This window comes from Alosa pseudoharengus, unplaced genomic scaffold (assembly GCF_046254945.1).
Source record: "Alosa pseudoharengus isolate Yale_2024_CS ecotype anadromous, Long Island Sound unplaced genomic scaffold, YU_APseudo_1.1 YU_APseudo_1.1_scf_4, whole genome shotgun sequence".
Lineage (NCBI taxonomy): Eukaryota > Metazoa > Chordata > Actinopteri > Clupeiformes > Clupeidae > Alosa > Alosa pseudoharengus.
In genome coordinates, this window is record NW_027468774.1 from 18,523,737 (window position 1) to 18,541,100 (window position 17,364).

Genomic DNA, 17,364 nt, shown 5'->3' on the forward strand with positions numbered 1-17,364 from the left:
AGTTGTGCTGATGTCTCAAAACATGGTGCCCAGGCAAATGCGCCAGCACCAGATACATATGGAGTTAGTCTTCAGATACAATCTTTACCAACACCTGCAACATGATAAATTCTCATAAGAAAGTAGGATCTTAATATTGCCAATATGTCATATACTTCAGAGCATGTTGTAAAATAATGCTTGTCATATTTCATTGGATATTCTAATGGCTTCATGCTTCTTAGAATGTAATAGAATCTGACTGTAGATATAATTTTATGACATGAAAATATACTTTCCCCAAGTTTGCCTGGAGACTTTTCATGTCATATTGCTGGGGGTGTGACTGTGCCATCCTGTCAGTGTGAACTGATGGTGAAGCTTGTGAGTAGAGCTGGCACTCCAAACTCTCCTCAGAGTCAAGGGCCATTGAGGGAGATCTGGTGGTGGTGACAGCAGGGGACAGTTGGGTTGAGTTGGGTTGGGTTGGGGGAGAGTTGCATTGAGTGATTGCCTCTAACTGTTCTGCATTTTCTTTTATGTGATATCTTTAATCAGGCACTTCTGCCAGCAAGCCCTGGGGTCCTGATGGGGTCCTCGGGAAGTATTAGCATATGCTCCTAACGGTGCCAATTCTCTGTCAACCAGCTCGGATCAGACATACAAACAGGGAGAGAAGCAGGGGACAGAGACAACTGAGAGAGAAATGGCAGGGAAATTTGAAGGAGAAATAGAAAGAAAAAGAGTGAAAGCCGAAGGAAGAGAAAGAGAGAAAGAGAGTTAGCGCGCTAGGCCTTATGGGGCTCGTCCTGGATCTCTTGCAGGTCCTTCTCCTTGGTCGGGGGTTCGGTGAGTGGCCGTGAGCTGCTGGGAGACTCTAGGTTCTTGGGCTCGTTGGTGAGGTAGCTGCCCTTATACCGATACAGGTACAGATACAGCCCATACAGAATGAGGAAGAGGAGGATGCCGGCAGATCCAATGATTACTGTGGACACACACACACACACACACACACGAAAAAAGGTAAACATACACAGACTATGTGATCAGGAAGGATTTCACATACTAATCCATGTAGATGATGGCAAAGGAAATGTCCATTTCTTGAATATTGAGACAAGAAATCATCTTGTAAAGTTCCTCCAGAAGCTGTTATCAAGGGTAAGGCCAAACCAGACCATACATACTTATACTTGTCTTATACTGTGTGTGTGTGTGTGTGTGTGTGTGTGTGTGTGTGTGTGTGTGTGTGTGTGTGTGTGTGTGTGTGTGTGTGTGTGTGTGTGTGTGTGTGTGTGTGTGTGTGTGTGTGCGCGTGCGCGCCTAGTGGATTGGATTTGATCCTATCATTAAGCTGCTGTCTATGTGTGTGTTAAGTTTGAAGTAATATCCTCTTGTTTTGTGTAATGCGTCTGTGAACGTTAAGGTGTGTGTGTATGTGTGCGTGCGTGCGTGTGTGTGTGTGTGTGTGTGTGTTCAGTTTGTCAGCTACTATTTCTGTCAATTTCATAGACAGGCAAATACCAAAAGCCCATTATCTCTCCAACCCATAATCCTCAGCTCTCTCCACCAGTGGTCTGGGAAGAGGATTTCTGCTGTTGACAGAATTACTAGCGCAGTGAGAGGTCGCATGTCAGTGTGACAGGGACAGGGGCTGACCGAGAGACCAAGATGAAAGGAAAATGGAACTGAAACAAAAAAACGGAGAGGGAGAGAGAGAAGGAGAAAAGGAGAGAGAGATCACAGAAAGGGGCAAGCCTGACAGAGCAATGGTGACTGCTAGCATTAAAAATTGACGGGTGGAGATGAATGATTCAAGAGCAGTCCAGCTCTGCACTTACGGGTCATCCAAGGCGGTGTCACGTCATCGTGGATGTAGTAGAAGACTAGAGGACAGAACAAAAGAGAACATTCAGTTCACCTGTGCAGTATTGCCCCCCCCCCCCCTTTCCCCCAAGACCTACACTGGTCACTGCCACCGTACATTCTCTGAAACTGGTGACCTAAAATAGCATGTGATCAGTTCCCTTAAAGCATGCTGGGAAAGTCTGCTCTAAATCTGCTTTGAACAACCTGAGGATCCCTCTTATTTATTAGGAATAGCTGCTTTCAGTTATTATAGGAAAAGTCAGTCCAACTGAGACTACAAATGGGTTCTTACACAGGCCAGTCCACCACGGGTCCACCTCCCATGGAACATAGCCGTGTATAGGAGTGAACGCGCCGCAATTGGACTCTACCACGTAGCCGTGCGTTGTTACCGGCGGATTCGTTACATTTGGCCGGAAAAGCGTCTTCAGCGGGGCGAAGATATTGTAGCGCACGCCGGAGATGCAGCCCTGTAGGCCGGGGCTGTTGTGCCGTGCCACCTCATAGTCTATATCACCCACCTCTGAGATAGAGAGGGAGAGAGAAAGGGAGAGAGAGAGAGAGAGGGAGAGAGGCAGGGAGAGAGGGAGAGAGAGAGGGAGAGAGGGAGGGAGAGAGAGAGGGAGAGAGAGAGAGAGGGAGAGAGGGAGGGAGAGAGGGAGATAGAGAGAGAGAGAGAGGGAGGGAGGGAGAGAGGAAGCAGAATCATATTCTTTACTGTTACAAGTACAAATGTTAATTTTGTGAGGAAGATGGAGAGACAGAGACAGAGAGAGAGAGACAGGGAAAGAAACACAGGCTTCCAAACAATACATTTTATATAGTTTATATGACTAAGACTTACCCATGACTCTGCCCAGGAACATGGACTTGGGTGAGTCAAACCTGGCATCTACCTCCAGAGCAACCACCTCATACCATGGTTCCATGTAGTCCACCTGACACAGACACACACACATGCCCACATCGTCAGAAATTAGAGCTTTAGTACTGGCTACTGCCCTCTCCTTTGTCTCTGCTGAGGTTGTGGCTAGTAGATGACCAGTTGAGCTCACCTGGGTTCTCAGTGTTCTGTTATGTCTGGTGATGTTGACGAAGTGTGGGTAGCCGTCGGCCAGGTTGCGATAGGTAAGCTGGTACTTATAGGTCATCATACCCAACCTGTACCTCAGACCCAGACTTCCTGTGGAACCACACATGTACCAGTTGTAAGTCTATGTTTATGTCTAACATCTCTTATTCTCTTTGCAAAATAACCGTGTGTGTGTGTGTGTGTGTGTGTGTGTGAGTATATATTTACAATCATGTATGTGTGTTTATACTGTATGCATTTGTGTATGTGTCTGTGTGTGGTTGCACATATCACACCATCTGTGTTTAACAGCACGGCGATGTAGTCTTTATAGAATGAGCTGATGTAGAGCAGGACTGCAGGCGTCTGCACTGTGCTGAAGCTGAACTCGATGTCGTCTGTCGTGTCATTGTAGCCCAGGCTGTAGTTGTGCCAGTGCGGGTCGATCCAGTAGTTGGCCCACCACGCGTCCTCAGAGATGGGCTCTTTGCGGACGTCGTAGCGCAGCCAAGAGCCTGCCTCAAAGTACGCCCCGATGTCTGCCAAAGCAGTGACACAGGCATGAGACAACACTACCACCAGTACACTGCCACCGTTTTTCACCAGAGACGTTGTAAGGATTTTGTTTACTTCTCAGCGATAGAGTCACATTTATTTAAGGGTTTGCGTAAGTAAGCAAATCACATGAGATGATTTTCATCTGAAATCCAGCAACCCTTTTAGCCCAGCTGCCATACAGATTATATCTGATGTGAAAAAACCTCCACAACAACACAGACGGCATCCACATACCAGAAACACAAAATAAATACTAATCACCATCGCAACTAGGCCATTTCATTCTGCCCACAATGACTTACACAGACACAGATGAGATATACAATGCCGTGTGCCCTGGGTCTGCTGGGTATCAAGTCATTATCTCCGTGCCTGTTCGCCCCAGGGGAGGTTCTGCTTCATGGTGCATGTGATAGAGTTTAATGAATGTGACGGTAATGGTGATGTCTAGCCACTGAAAACCACTCGGTAGCGATTCTGAGTTCACCTTCACAGGCCAGGGGGCAGTGAGTTGGGTTTGTTTGTCGAGTAAAGAGAGGAAAGTTTAAATATTTGGGCTTGGCTGCATCAGGCTTGATTGATTGCCTCGAGGATGTTTGAAAACAAGACATTTTTTGTTGTTCCACTCTACTCTATTCAGAGGGTCGCTGTTGTTGTTACCTATCTAAGCTCCAGCTGGAGAGCATATTCAGATGAACATCAAACTCAAGATGAAAGATGTGCTCAAACAAAACAGCAGGGCCTATTACACAGACTTAATAGAGGACTTTCGAGAGCAGCATCTGCAATCTGTCTGTGTATACCCACACAGTGATGTGTAAAGTGGATGGGTATGTGTGTGTGGGGGGGATACTTACCCTTATGGCAGTAAAAGCCGTCAAAGGCAGTGTTGTTGCAGTCGCACCAGTAGTCGACGTAGCCGTCGATGCACTGGCCACCGTTGCGGCAGGGGATGGTAGCGTTCAAGCATGCACCTGTGCAGTTTCGCCGGATCCCCACCTCTTCGTCCACCTTTCCCTCCAAGTCGACCGGTACACCATTGAGCCGCAAGCCCCGCATACAGCCCAGGAAAGGCCTCAGTGTGTGGTTGGCAGCACCTTCACAAGAATTGAATCGGAATTGAATCGGAATCGGAATCGGAATCAGAATTAAAACAAACCAAACCGTTGTACATTCATAATCATGAACACATTGTCTATGGAAACGCACCGCTGTCAATTATAGCCAGTTCATTCAATCAACGCACCTACAAGCAGTGGTTGAGAGAACTGCATGTTAACATAGGTCTGGCCTGGAAACTTCCGGATGGCAGCCGGATAGAAGTCCACCTTTAGGCGTGCCATCTTCACGTTGAGCTCGGCCTCCACGTAGTGCCACTCATTGTCATTGAGTGGTCGCGGCGAGCGGTGCGTCACGTTCTGTATGCCGTCACCCACCATGAACACAAATATCACCTCTTGGGTGGCTGAGGTGGAGATTAGAGAGGTGTGGGTGTAAAGAGGAGGATGGATTATTGATGAGAAGTAAACAGCAGCTAAATCCACTTACGAAAACATATGTTGTGATACAAAAAATGTGGAAATATATGTTGTTTTTTTTCTGACCTACAATACTGCCAGCCATAACAGTCAACACATTTCATGTCAGCAAATCTTTAAAGAGGTCTCCCTGATTTTCTAATGTATCTGTGAGAACTAAGATTTTGCTGATTTGTTGTCCCTGGTGTGCTGGTTTACTCACAGTTGAGTTCCACTCGGATGAAGTTGCGGTGGTGGTCATCTGCGTTCTCTACGAACACACCACTGGAGCGGTAGGTTCTAAAGTGGAACGTAATGTCAGCGCTGGGGCCGGGGACGAACGTGGGGAAAGTGATGTAGGTGGGCTTGGTGAAGGCGATGGTGTTCCAGATGCTTCCTAAAGGGAGCATAAAACATACATCAAGCCTACAGCAATTACAACATATTAAAACTACCAATCAAGTTTTGATGCTTTTTATGATCTACAATTACACTACAATGATACTACAGCCCATGATGAGTCTGATTCTATATATATATTTATTTTGTGGTGGCTGATTTTATGAGGTTAAAATACCTCCACCCCTAGTGAGTTCCATGACTTACGGTCTCCATGGCAACGGAGCGGCCCCAGGCTGAACTGAGCCTCTGAGCCGGTGCGATTGGTGTCGCCAATAACGATCTTCCTGACGGGTAGGTGGTCCCGGAACATCAGGTAGCCCTTATCTGAGTACCTACAGGTCACACAGTCACGCTATTGAGCACTAAAACCCTCAAGACATAACTCTCTTAATAACTCACATAAGCCTTATCTCAATCTCCTCCTCCTCTCCTCTTCTCTCCTCTCCTCTCTATCTCTTTCTCTCTCACCACTGGCGATAGTCTGCGTCACAGTTGCACTGGAACTTGGCGTCGGTGCAGGTGTGGTTGATGGCACAGCCACACTTCCCGCTCTCTGGGAAGGCTCCGCCCCAGTACTCATGACTCTCATTATTGCGACCAATCCAGAAGCTGTATGGCCTCCCATCTGACAAAGAATGGGAAGGAAACCATTGTATCAGGACATGTTTATTTGCCATTATACTACATAACATGGGTCATTTCTGTTGAACTAACTAATGTGGATTTAACATTACACAGAAAGAAACATTTTGGCAAAGCAAGCAAGCCAGTCAGGAAGGAAACTATTTAGACCATCAGGCAGGAATGTGGGGTCACTCTTTACATGGATAGTTTGCCCACAGACTAGCTAGAGATGCTCAAAGTAGCTGTTGACAGTCTGTTAACTATAATTTATGGTTAAGGTTAGTGGTTGGATTTGGTTATGGTGATGTTTAGTAATCGTTCAACTACAATTTTACATACTGAACTTGAATCTTTAGAGATGATGTTTTAAGTCTTCAAGTAAAGTGTTATCAGAATGAAGAGTGGCACTGGTACTAGCCACTCAGGCACTCACTGGGTGTGTTGAGGAGGCGGGACTTGTAGCACGAGAAGTCGATCCACTGTTCGCAGTACAGGGACGTGTTGGCCAGAGCAGTGACCTCATCCCAGCTGGCGTTCACATACCGGACCTCCCCTATGTATGGCCGGTCTACAGTGGAGCCAGATACCTTTGTGTATTCCATACGGTTGTGCTCAATTATCGTCCAAGATTTGAATGCTGTTCAGAAATTAAAATCAGATTCAGAAGAGATGAGAGAAAAGAGAAATCAGAAGTGACCAAACTCACTGAGCTGTGGACTTTGCAGACTGTCACTGACTAATTGCAATCCTGGTGGCTCTATTGGTACTACTGATTTCTGACTTCTTATGTCACTATTGAGCTCTGACTTACTGCCTCTAAGTTCTAAAAAAAGTTTAATGGTTAATTTCTCTCTTAGTCAAGTTGCCATATAAATTCTATATGTTCATGTATAAATGGTGCATTATATCCTGGTGAAATACACAGATGCTTTAACACCGCTACAGCGGTGACAACCCTAGCTCGTCTGATGCTCACGGGTCATCTTGCAGTAGACCATGAAGGGTTTCAGCGGTCCACTCAGGTCTGGATCTATGGTGTAGTTCCCTGACCAGTACTTCCCGTTGAGTCGGTACGCCTCACAGGACTCCCTGTACACAGCTGATGAACAGAGACAGGGAGAGAGGACAGGTTCACAGATGCTGTCATCATTCCTTGTCTTATTCTAGTGGCATATCAGAATCAGTGGCATTTTTCTGTGTGTGTGATACTCACAGTTGTGACAGACTTCTCCTTTGTATCCTGTGTTTTCACACACGCACAGGAAGTCATTCCAGGACTGAATACATCGACCCTCGTGCTCACACGGGTTCGGTGTACACCTGTAGAGACAGAACCCATTGTGACCATGGAGGACCTTGTCACTACCAGACTGACGGGAGCTCAAGTCAGGATACCAAGGGCGTGGCAGGAAATCAAATTAAATCATTCACTCACTGTGAGGTCACGTAAGCCCCACCACCCCTCCCTATTTTTGAGATATGTGCATCCTAGAGGCATTTCTTAGTAAAAGCTGGGAACAGTACGTTTTATCATAATTAAGGTGTGCTGAATCTAACTAGCCCTATTCCCAAGCTGAAATTTTTAGATTTTTACCATATAATTAGCATAAACAAAATGGTTGCCAAAATGGCGAGTTTGGGCTCTTTCTTTATTTCTAAATAAATTCATATTGTTCACATGTGTGCATCTCAGACATCTCCCTTGGCCAATAAATCAAGGATACAGGCTGTGAAAAAAAATCTATTATTTTGCCTATGCTAATTATCTGAAAAAACCTTTGAAAAAACAAATTGCTGAAACTTTATGACTGAGCATATTTGATGAATGAGACATATGTTTTGAGGGTCAAGAAAGATGTGTAGTGATGAAATGTAAAAAATTGTATGCACCATATTGGTATGTAGCATAATAATATTATACACCATTTAAAAGCTTGAACTCTTGGGAATCCATATATGACAAACATTTTCATGTACAATCTGTATAGTGGTTTACATTGTCAGATTAATTTGACTATGTCTCAATTAAATTTGATCAATGACTGACATGTTTGTGGATGTTATAACATAAACATAAGTCGTACCTTAATTATATCACTTGAAATACAAGTATAAGTATATATACTCTTATACTACTACTGAGGTAAATTTGGTCTCTGCATTTATCCCAATCCGTGAATTAGTGAAACACACTCAGCATACAGTGAACACACAGTGAGGTGAAGCACACACTAATCCCGGCACAGTGAGGGGTTAGGTGCCTTCCTCAAGAGCACTTCAGTGTGCCTACTGGTCGGGGTTCGAACCGGCAACCCTCCGGTTACAAGTCCGAAGCGCTAACCAGTAGGCCACGGCTTCCCCCACAAACGTATTCCCTATAACTAAGAAGAGATAATTGGCTATGTTATACCAGAGCGGAGCAATCAAGGATCTTTGGTTATACTGAAGTTCCACAGATAGCTAGTAACGCTTTCTCATTGGAGGTTATGGTAAGTGTGTGTGTTATCTACGAGCTAAATTAGTCCTCTACAATGGGGTATTGGAAGCGAATTGGTAATGTATGTAGTCTCGGCATGAGTCAGTTACATATACATATTTCTTCATAACCATTGTGTTAGTAAAATTGAATGTCCTGTGAATTAATAACTAGATGAATAACTATATAATAACTAGTGCTTCAAGAGGCTGGTCCTGGCCCACCTCAAGACCTGCTTACCACCCTCACTGAACCCCTTCCAATTCACCTTCCGTCAGAACAGGAGCACGGAGGATGCCATCTCTACAGCACTTCACTCCGCCCTGTCCCATTTTGACAATAGCAACACCTATGTGAGAATGCTGTTCATTGACTTCAGTTCAGCATTCAACATCATTATCCCCTCCAGTGAACTCAGTGAACTGGGCATCAATACCTTCCTCTGTAACTGGATTCTGGACTTCCTGACCAACAGACCGCAGTTAGATCACCTCCTCAACCCTCACCCTGAACACCGGCGTGTGCTGAGCCCTCTCCTTTACTCCCTCTTCACCTACGACTGCACACCTGTACATGGCTCTAACACCATTGTCAAGTTTGCAGATGAAACTGCAGTGATTGGTCTCAACAGCAACAATGATGAGACGGCCTATAGGGAAGAGGTGCAGCACCTAACATTGTGGTGCAACGACAACATCCTGGCTCCCAACACCAAAAAGACCAAAGAGCTCATTGTAGACTTCAGGAAGTCAAAAGCTAGCACACAGTATGATATGGAAACTGCTCTGCCTCTGCATCACCGGTTGCCCAACGCATCACCAGTTCCTCACACCCCTCCATCGTAGCGATGTTTGCATTGAGCATTCCTCAGCTCAATGTGTGTTAACAGAAAATTGAAAAGGAGATCATGGACCCTAGGAACATAGGACCTTGGGAACATAGGACAACTTTAGATCTTGCGCGACATCAATTAACGAGTATAGAACGTTTATTTGGGTGGAAATTAAGATACTTATTTCGCATTGTAGTCATGAAAATATCTGTTTTTGTCCTTATATTTCAAATGGACAAACAGAATATCTAAAATGCGAGAGTCATTTGTTTGGCGTGGCCATGTGAATTGAGTTCGGAGTTATCCAAGAGGTTTTTTTTATTCTACTTTCTATTTCTATTACATTCTGGAGACCAAGTGCTGTTCTGTGTTCTGGACAACAAGCACTCTGTCAATTGCTTCTCTGTGTTGAGGATCGTGAAGACAAGGAGTTCTGTTGTGACCATGAACTGGAATGCCTGCATGTTCTGCCAAGAAGTGAACTCAAAGGTTAGACTTTCCATGGTCTCAACAATGAAAATGACTGATCGAATATTGGCAGCCTCAGAATATGACCAGATCCTTTCAGTCCATCTTGCCTGTGGCTGGGGCAGGCTGGTGGCAGTTCCTGGGGATGGCAGAGGACTAATATTAGCCACACAAATAAGGCTTGGCACTAAGAGAGATGAGCAAGCCATTAGGAATGTATGGTCAGCAAGGTTAGACATCAAAAAGAAGCAAATAGATGGAAGAACTAGACTATGTATTAGCATGTATGGAGAAGGAAATAGAGGATATTCTGTATATTCTGAGTGAGAAAAACAAATGATGCCATGTGAAGACAGGGTATAAAGCCTAAAACCAAGATGGTAGAGCCAGCTTGCTTCGGGAACCCATGCTCTGGAATGCATTAAAGCTACACTTCTTCAGTATTCTTTCGCTTTGTCAAAATCCTTCTGAGTTTGAATTAGTTAATCAGAATTAGACACCACAGGCAGCAGGCTGATAGGTTGGGGATAGGGTTGGGGTTAGGGCTAGGGTTGGGGATAGGGCTAGGGTTGGGGTTAGGGTTAGGTCTGAGGTATGGGTTCCTGGGGCCCAGGGCAGCACTAGGGTTAGGCGTGGAGCTGGGCCTATGCTGGAGTCAATGTGAGGGTTAGGGTGGGGACAGTGGAGAGGGTGGATGTATGCTCTACAGAGCTCTACAGGGCAGCCCTGGGGTCAGAAGACTGCCTGGGCCTATGCTGGAGTCAGTGTTAGGCTTGGGGTGAAGAGAGTGGTGAGTCTGCATGTTGTTGTGATCATATTGGAGAATCTTGTCGTACCATTGTTTAAATAACATTCACTTTTATATGCCATGCAGTTCATGTTTTAGTTATTATTCAGCTAATGTTATGTCCAATTTAACAAGGTAATTTTAGGGCAAGTTTACTGTGTTTATTTTCTTTATCTGTTCTAAACTAATGTTTGTTTGTTAATTTGTCTCAATTCTGTATAAATAAATCAAAAGAAAATTTAGTTTGGTGAAATTTCAGTCCTTAAAGCGATGGTTCGGAGTAATTTCACCCTAGGGTCCTTTGCACCATGACCCCGAGCCAAACACCCTCCCAGAACCTGTTTTCCCTTGGTCGTGTTTGGCTCGGGGTCATGGTGCAAAGGACCCTAGGGTGAAATTACTCCGAACCATCGCTTTAAACTTGTTTACATGGACATGTAAATGTTGATGGTTTAAGATATAGGCCTTTTGCTGCCACCAGCATGATGGTGATGTTCTTATATGGACATACTCAAATACACAAAATAACAGGTCAGTGTTCACCAGAAATATTATATTGTAAGACAGAATGACTAACTTGTTCTGACTATTTAGTTTGTTTCCTTTACTCAATAAATGCTACATCACAATAAAAACAGTGGCCATCTTTCCCATTTGGTATCAATGATATGATGCTAGCTCAGGGCTCGAATTATGTGGGAGCCAGAGGGAGCCGAGCTCCCATAGTGAGGACTGGCTCCCATGAAAGCAACAAAGTCAAAAACCTGAGGGGGGGTCATTTTTAAAAAGTGGGTCCCCAGAAAAAAAGTTTGAGAAACACTGTTAAATCTATCCGAGTCTGCATGGCTTCAGTCCCAAGCTTGTCATTGTCTTTGCACTTGGCATGTCATTGTTGATTCTTACTGTACAAGAGGTGAAGGAGGTGATCTAAAATAGCCTTTGGTTGAGCTGTCGGAAGAATGGGATTAATTTTAATGGAACAAAGAGATATCAAACTACTGGGCTGTAGACCCAAAGGGACATTTTTGGATTATTGACGAGTCAGACCAAAGGGGCTTCGGAGCAACGCGCAGTCCCCCCTGAACGGAAAAATGAACAAAACAAACCAATTAAATATCAACTTAAAAAGGCATGTAGTTGTAGCGCGTTTCTTCTGTGAGAGGTGCAGCTCGTGTGTGTTGCTGTCCTCAATTTAGTGCTGAAGCGGACAATGCGAAGTTACCTAGAATGTTAACTTTGAACTCGTTATATTCAGTAAAGAAGCACTACACAAGTAAAACCATTGTAGGCCTATGTTATAAAAAATGTTCTTCATCTATTCTTTTACTCCGCTATACTCAACGTGGAAGTTAGGAAAATCGCCCTTCTGGCTTGTGTCAATATTGCACCGTGCGCGTATGTGTAGGTCTACCTGGTGTGCTACGGCAAGCAACATTGATAGAAAAATACACTTTGCTACCGTTTGTGCACGAAATGTGCACTCGCAAGCATATCCCATGCCATTTCCGTGGTCAGATACAAGGCGGGGAACATAGGACCCTTTTCTACAAAAAGGGTCCTATGTTCCCCGGTCCCATACAAATAGCGGGGAACATAGGACCCGGGGAACATTGGGAATTGGGAGCCCCTTGCGCGATCTCTTACCATTAAAGGAGAATTCCGGTGTGATATTGACCTAAAGTGTATTGAAACATGATACCGAGTGTGAACGTATGTCTCATAGCCCATCTCGGCTTGTCCCCTGCACTCCAAAATCTGGCGCTAGTTAGCCGATGCTACCAACAGCTTTTTCAATTGTGGTGCTTCGGCATCGGGCTAGCCATGCAAATAAATCACTGTTTTACACCATTTACGAGGCTCAATGTATCTCCACACAAAAATAATTCAGTGGAAATGCATGGATTCCAGTTTCTTCCAGTAGCAGCAACTAGAATCCATGCATTTCCACTGAATTATTTTTGGAATCTGATCCCTTATCATACCTGTTCATTCTTACTCATCGCTCCACTTATCGTGACTAAATTCAAGATGGCTGCAAACGCTAAACTTCGTGAAGATACTGTCTGTATAAATCGTCTTGTAAGTAAACTACCAGTGCTTTTTCAAAGTTCTCAATGTCTCGTTTTAAATGTCAGGGCCCTCGGAAGTCTACCAATGAAGTGTGGAGATACATTGAGCCTCGTAAATGGTGTAAAACAGTGATTTATTTGCATGGCTATCCCGATGCCGAAGCACCACAATTGAAAAAGCTGTTGGTAGCATCGGCTAACTAGCGCCAGATTTTGGAGTGCAGGGGACAAGCCGAGATAGGCTATGAGACATACATTCACACTCGGTATCATGTTTCAATACACTTTAGGTCAATATCACACTGGAATTCTCCTTTAAAGACGTTAAATTAAAATATAGGCTACTATGGGACGTAGACCTACACTACGCTCTTGAACGCAGCATGACACTTCACCACCACACCACTAGACTATATGAGCAAACCGTATCGATTTGACAGCACTCGCAAATCTGAAGAAGTCACTGCTTTGATGTGAGTGTTTTGTCTATTTGCATAGACGTTCATTGAGCTAGCCTACGTGGTTTGATACGTGCTGAAAAGTCCTGTTTGCTGTTGAACTTGCGCTTCACCTATTCTATGTTGATTGACAAAGCCATAAATTATGGCTCATAATGCAGCCTACAATGTGTTGTCTGATGATCTAGCTCCGGAAAGTTCCCAGCTATTTTGAAACACCTGTTAGCAATCTCTGATGTCAGAATATTCAATGGCTACCCGACAATATCTCAGTGCAAACTCCAAAATTGTTCGTCTATTAATTTTCCACGGTTCAACACATTAGCCTACTAGAACATAGTTTGGCTGGCTTTATTCATTTCTGCCAGTTAGTGCTTTTTCACCTGTGTATTGTTACACTACATGCATTATTGTGTTTGACACTGAGGATAGCCTGAGACGGTGGTCTGGTTTAAATGAGTTACTTTGTGAAATTGAGAATGGCACAGACTAAATCGTTTAGTCTATTTCTTTGTATTGTGAAATTGAAATGAGATATGGACTATTACAATCAATAATATGTTGAAATTAATTAAAAGTAATCAATTTCTATGAAAAATTAGAACTATGTCTGTTGTGTGCGTGTGTCAAGGTAAAGCCTAGGCCTACCGTGCACATATACTGTACTGCGCAAAAGCGCCACTTGCGCCTAGGCTATTTCATTGTATCGTCTTGATAGGCTATGCGCGGGGTGTGCCAACTTTTTATGAGATAGAGAGACCCCCTTAAAGACAAAAAGAGAATTCGAGCCCTGTGCTAGCTTGATGCTAGCTTCGTTGTTTTATTTTTTTCATAGCCTTAACTTTTGATGTATTGCCCAAGGGAGATTTATGCACACATGTGAACAATGTTAATTTATTTACATGAGAAAGTGCACAAACTGTCATTTTGGCAGCCATTTTGTTTATGCTAATTAGATGGTAAAAAAAACTCAAAATTCTGCATGGGAACAGGGCTAGTTGGATTCAGCACATGTTATGATAAAAAAAAGTCCTGTTCCCAACTTTTACTAAGAAATGCCTCTAGAGCAATATACAAGGACTTTTTCTTGAAATAGCACTTGTCTACTAATTGAACATTAGACAGCACTCTTAATCTTCTCAGGGCCCTCATTCCCCTGGCCCAAACCGGACTGAGACCAAGCATTCAGCCTGTAAGCCTCCTCAAGTACATATCACACATTCACTCAGCCATGTTAGGACCATGATAAACACATCGCTGGTGTTCTGTCCTTTTTCTTACAGGAAAGGATTTAGAATGAAAATCCCAATGGTTAATGTTGCCGTTTGTCCTTTGGACTCAACTGGCAAAAACAAGAGCTGCCTTGTGATGCCCTTTCCCTGTGAACCCATTAACAATGCAGCTTCTCCTCGTCCCCGCTCCTCCTGCTGTGTGATTAATGACCAAAGAGGCTAGCTTTAGCACTCTCCAAAAACACAGTCAGGAAATATTCACATTGCTAGTTCCGAACCTTAGCTTAAGGCCACCGTAAGCACAGTGGGTTGACATCAGTCTTATGTGGCGGCGGCGAAGCCTCCCATGCATTTAGCTACGCACAGACACCTCAGGCAGACGGCAGTAAATCTCCCGTGAGCGTCAGTGCCCGTGGAGGACCAGGCTTCTTCCAGCAGCATTAACATACATCTCTGCACTTATGAGCCATGACCCTGTCACCTGAAGTACACAGGAGGGGGTGGAATGAAGTGATGACTGTCATATCCATCACATTATAGATCATATGGAGGAGGATATGGTCTGTAATGTGGTCTGCGTCCCTTGCTAAAGCACAGGTACAAGCACATACAGTATGCACACATGCTCTCACACATGATACCTGTGCTATTCTCAAGAGGACAGTCTGTTCCCTATCCTGTCTTCAATTCGGTCTTTCTTGCACAGGCAGCCCAGACAAGCTCTATGTCTCTAGATTGTTTTTTTTCGGTATCTGTGTCATCCTTCACCCTTTATTTCCATTAATTTCAATCTCTTTTCATCAATACACACACACACACACACACACACACACACACACACACACAAACACGCGCACACAAACACACGCACACACACACACACACACACACACACACACACACACACACACACACACACATACACAACACACACACATATACACACCTATCTGTTATGCCACAGGTGCCTAGCAGTAGCTCTGTGTAGCGGGCCCATTTCCGTTGCAGCATGATGTCGATGTCAAACGGTTCGTCATCTACAAATATCTGCTGCATGCAGCCGTGGAAGGTGTTGAGCTTCGTCACGCACCGGCCCGTGTTATTGGTCTTTGGACAACCTGCCAGCCAACGACAAAGTGCTCCGATTTGTCTCTCTTGAAAAACAATTGGTCGCTTCCATAGATTTTCCGATTACTTTCAATTTCAATGTCATAAGTATTACAAATAGGTCAGACATCTCTCCTTGTTTTGGGCAAGTGCGGGTATAGGTAGGTGTGCTGCCAGGTCAGCAGTGTGGGTGTGTGTGGGTCTGTGTGTTAGTGTGTGTGTGTGTGGCTGTGTGAGTGAGTGAGTGTGTGTGTGTGTGAGGAATGAATCCTTCAGGAATGAGTCATATGCTCTCTACAGTAATCTCTCTCCCCAGCAGAACTCCACTAAAGCTCTCTTTTAGCTCACCACTCCGACGGACCCCCATCGCTCACTCACCCCCAAAGAAGTAGCGGTCACCCGTCCGCACCATGAACGGGTTGGTAATCTTCAGCGGTGAGCCCTCGTCCTCATCTATGGTCACCGACAGCAGGTTGTCCTTGGCTGCCAAGTCCACTGTGTGCCAGTAGCCATCGTTCAAGCGGTAGCCTGTGGGCAAGAGAGAGAGACGCGTGGGTGTCCTCCACCTCCTCCCCAAACAAACAGGACTTATTTTTCTCGCTGCTGCCAAGGAAGGGCAGCAGACCATGGCGGCTCAGTGCCCCCTCCGTTTGACAGTCATGCCATGGGACTGAGGGCATAACAAAGGCTCTTCTTCAGCTCTCATCTCTCATTGTCTTAGCAGTCTACTTCCTCCTCCTTTAAATCAACTCTGTAATACAGTAAATTGTGGGGAATGTGGCTGATTACAATAGACTCATAATGAGGTTTGTACAGTGGATGATCTGAAGATCATTGCTCATCAATGACACCTCAGATTAAAGAACAGAGGGTGTGATGGAATGTTGTGGCGCAGGCGGCAGCATCCTACCACATTTGGGTCTACACTCCCACAGGCAACCGGATTTGATTCTGACCCACGGTCAGTTCCCAACCCTTCTTCCATTTATTCCATTCCATGTCCTGTTGCAACTAAAGGCCACTACCCACCCCACCCCCCGAAATAACACTTTGGGCTTATGATGTGATGGTTGATTATCAGATCCGTCGTCTTTCCATCCCCCACCCCTCCCCGAGCACTCACCTGCGGCGAACCTGAGCCTCTTCTTGCCCGGCTGGAAGAGTGTGATGTTGACCTGGCCCTCGCTCAGGCCCAGTTCCAGGGAGCCCAGGTCATCGGCGAAGCGGGTGTACATGAGCAGGCCAGTGTAGTCCCACGTGCGGAACTTGAAGCGAACGGCCAGCCGGTCCTTGCGGTAGAAGCCGGGCACCTGCAGGTAGTTGTTGGGCCCAATGAAGGTCACGGGCCTCCATAGCAGGTCGCGGCACGTGTAGTGCATCTTTGTCTGAGGGAAACGGTCACACAGGAACATGGGTGAGGTCCACAAATCAATAACTGGAACTGTGCTTATTGAATGTATTATTATTGAATGTACTATGCTTTTTGACATGCAGACACCTCATTGGTCACATTCTGTCAATGGTGTTGTAGCACAAGTTTCAGAACAGTACTAAACTAGTTAGCTGACATCATGATATGTTAGGTCAAGCTTTGCTGGACAGCTTGACAGCTTGACCTACACACACATACAGTATGTGTTCAATCACCTTTCAATATCAATAATCATATCATTATCATATCATATCAATAACCATATCATTATCATATCATATCAATTATATAATTTTTCAGATCTATCAGACCATCACCAGTGTGGTTGCTCGCTGGTGTAACCAGTGTGACCAATCTTCAGGACAATCACATTTTAGGTCCAGTGTCCAATAAGCGTTGTACTTGTACGGCTCAGCTGTTTTGAGAAACTGAATGTGGTACCTTTCCATTTGCTAGCCGGATCTCAGGTTCCTGGTTCTGTG

At 44.8% G+C, this 17,364-nt stretch overlaps 1 protein-coding gene across 1 annotated transcript in view; it reads right to left on the reverse strand.

Moving 5' to 3' along the window:
* Nucleotides 1-296: 296 nt before the first annotated feature.
* cntnap1 (contactin associated protein 1) overlaps nt 297-17,364 on the reverse strand; it is a 27,068-nt gene continuing 10,000 nt past the window's right edge. Inside the window, exons 7-24 of the mRNA XM_076265123.1 lie at nt 17,324-17,364; nt 16,574-16,835; nt 15,829-15,978; nt 15,290-15,461; nt 7,235-7,341; nt 6,998-7,120; nt 6,455-6,658; nt 5,866-6,022; nt 5,602-5,729; nt 5,219-5,392; nt 4,725-4,943; nt 4,336-4,575; nt 3,217-3,459; nt 2,904-3,031; nt 2,693-2,786; nt 2,141-2,371; nt 1,821-1,865; nt 297-964 (exon numbers count right to left, since the gene is read on the reverse strand). The exon at nt 17,324-17,364 is cut by the window's right edge and continues 112 nt beyond it. Of these exons, the coding sequence (XP_076121238.1) occupies nt 768-964; nt 1,821-1,865; nt 2,141-2,371; nt 2,693-2,786; nt 2,904-3,031; nt 3,217-3,459; nt 4,336-4,575; nt 4,725-4,943; nt 5,219-5,392; nt 5,602-5,729; nt 5,866-6,022; nt 6,455-6,658; nt 6,998-7,120; nt 7,235-7,341; nt 15,290-15,461; nt 15,829-15,978; nt 16,574-16,835; nt 17,324-17,364 (2,915 nt within the window). The 3' untranslated portion in view covers nt 297-767. The remainder of the gene's footprint in view (nt 965-1,820; nt 1,866-2,140; nt 2,372-2,692; nt 2,787-2,903; nt 3,032-3,216; nt 3,460-4,335; nt 4,576-4,724; nt 4,944-5,218; nt 5,393-5,601; nt 5,730-5,865; nt 6,023-6,454; nt 6,659-6,997; nt 7,121-7,234; nt 7,342-15,289; nt 15,462-15,828; nt 15,979-16,573; nt 16,836-17,323) is intronic.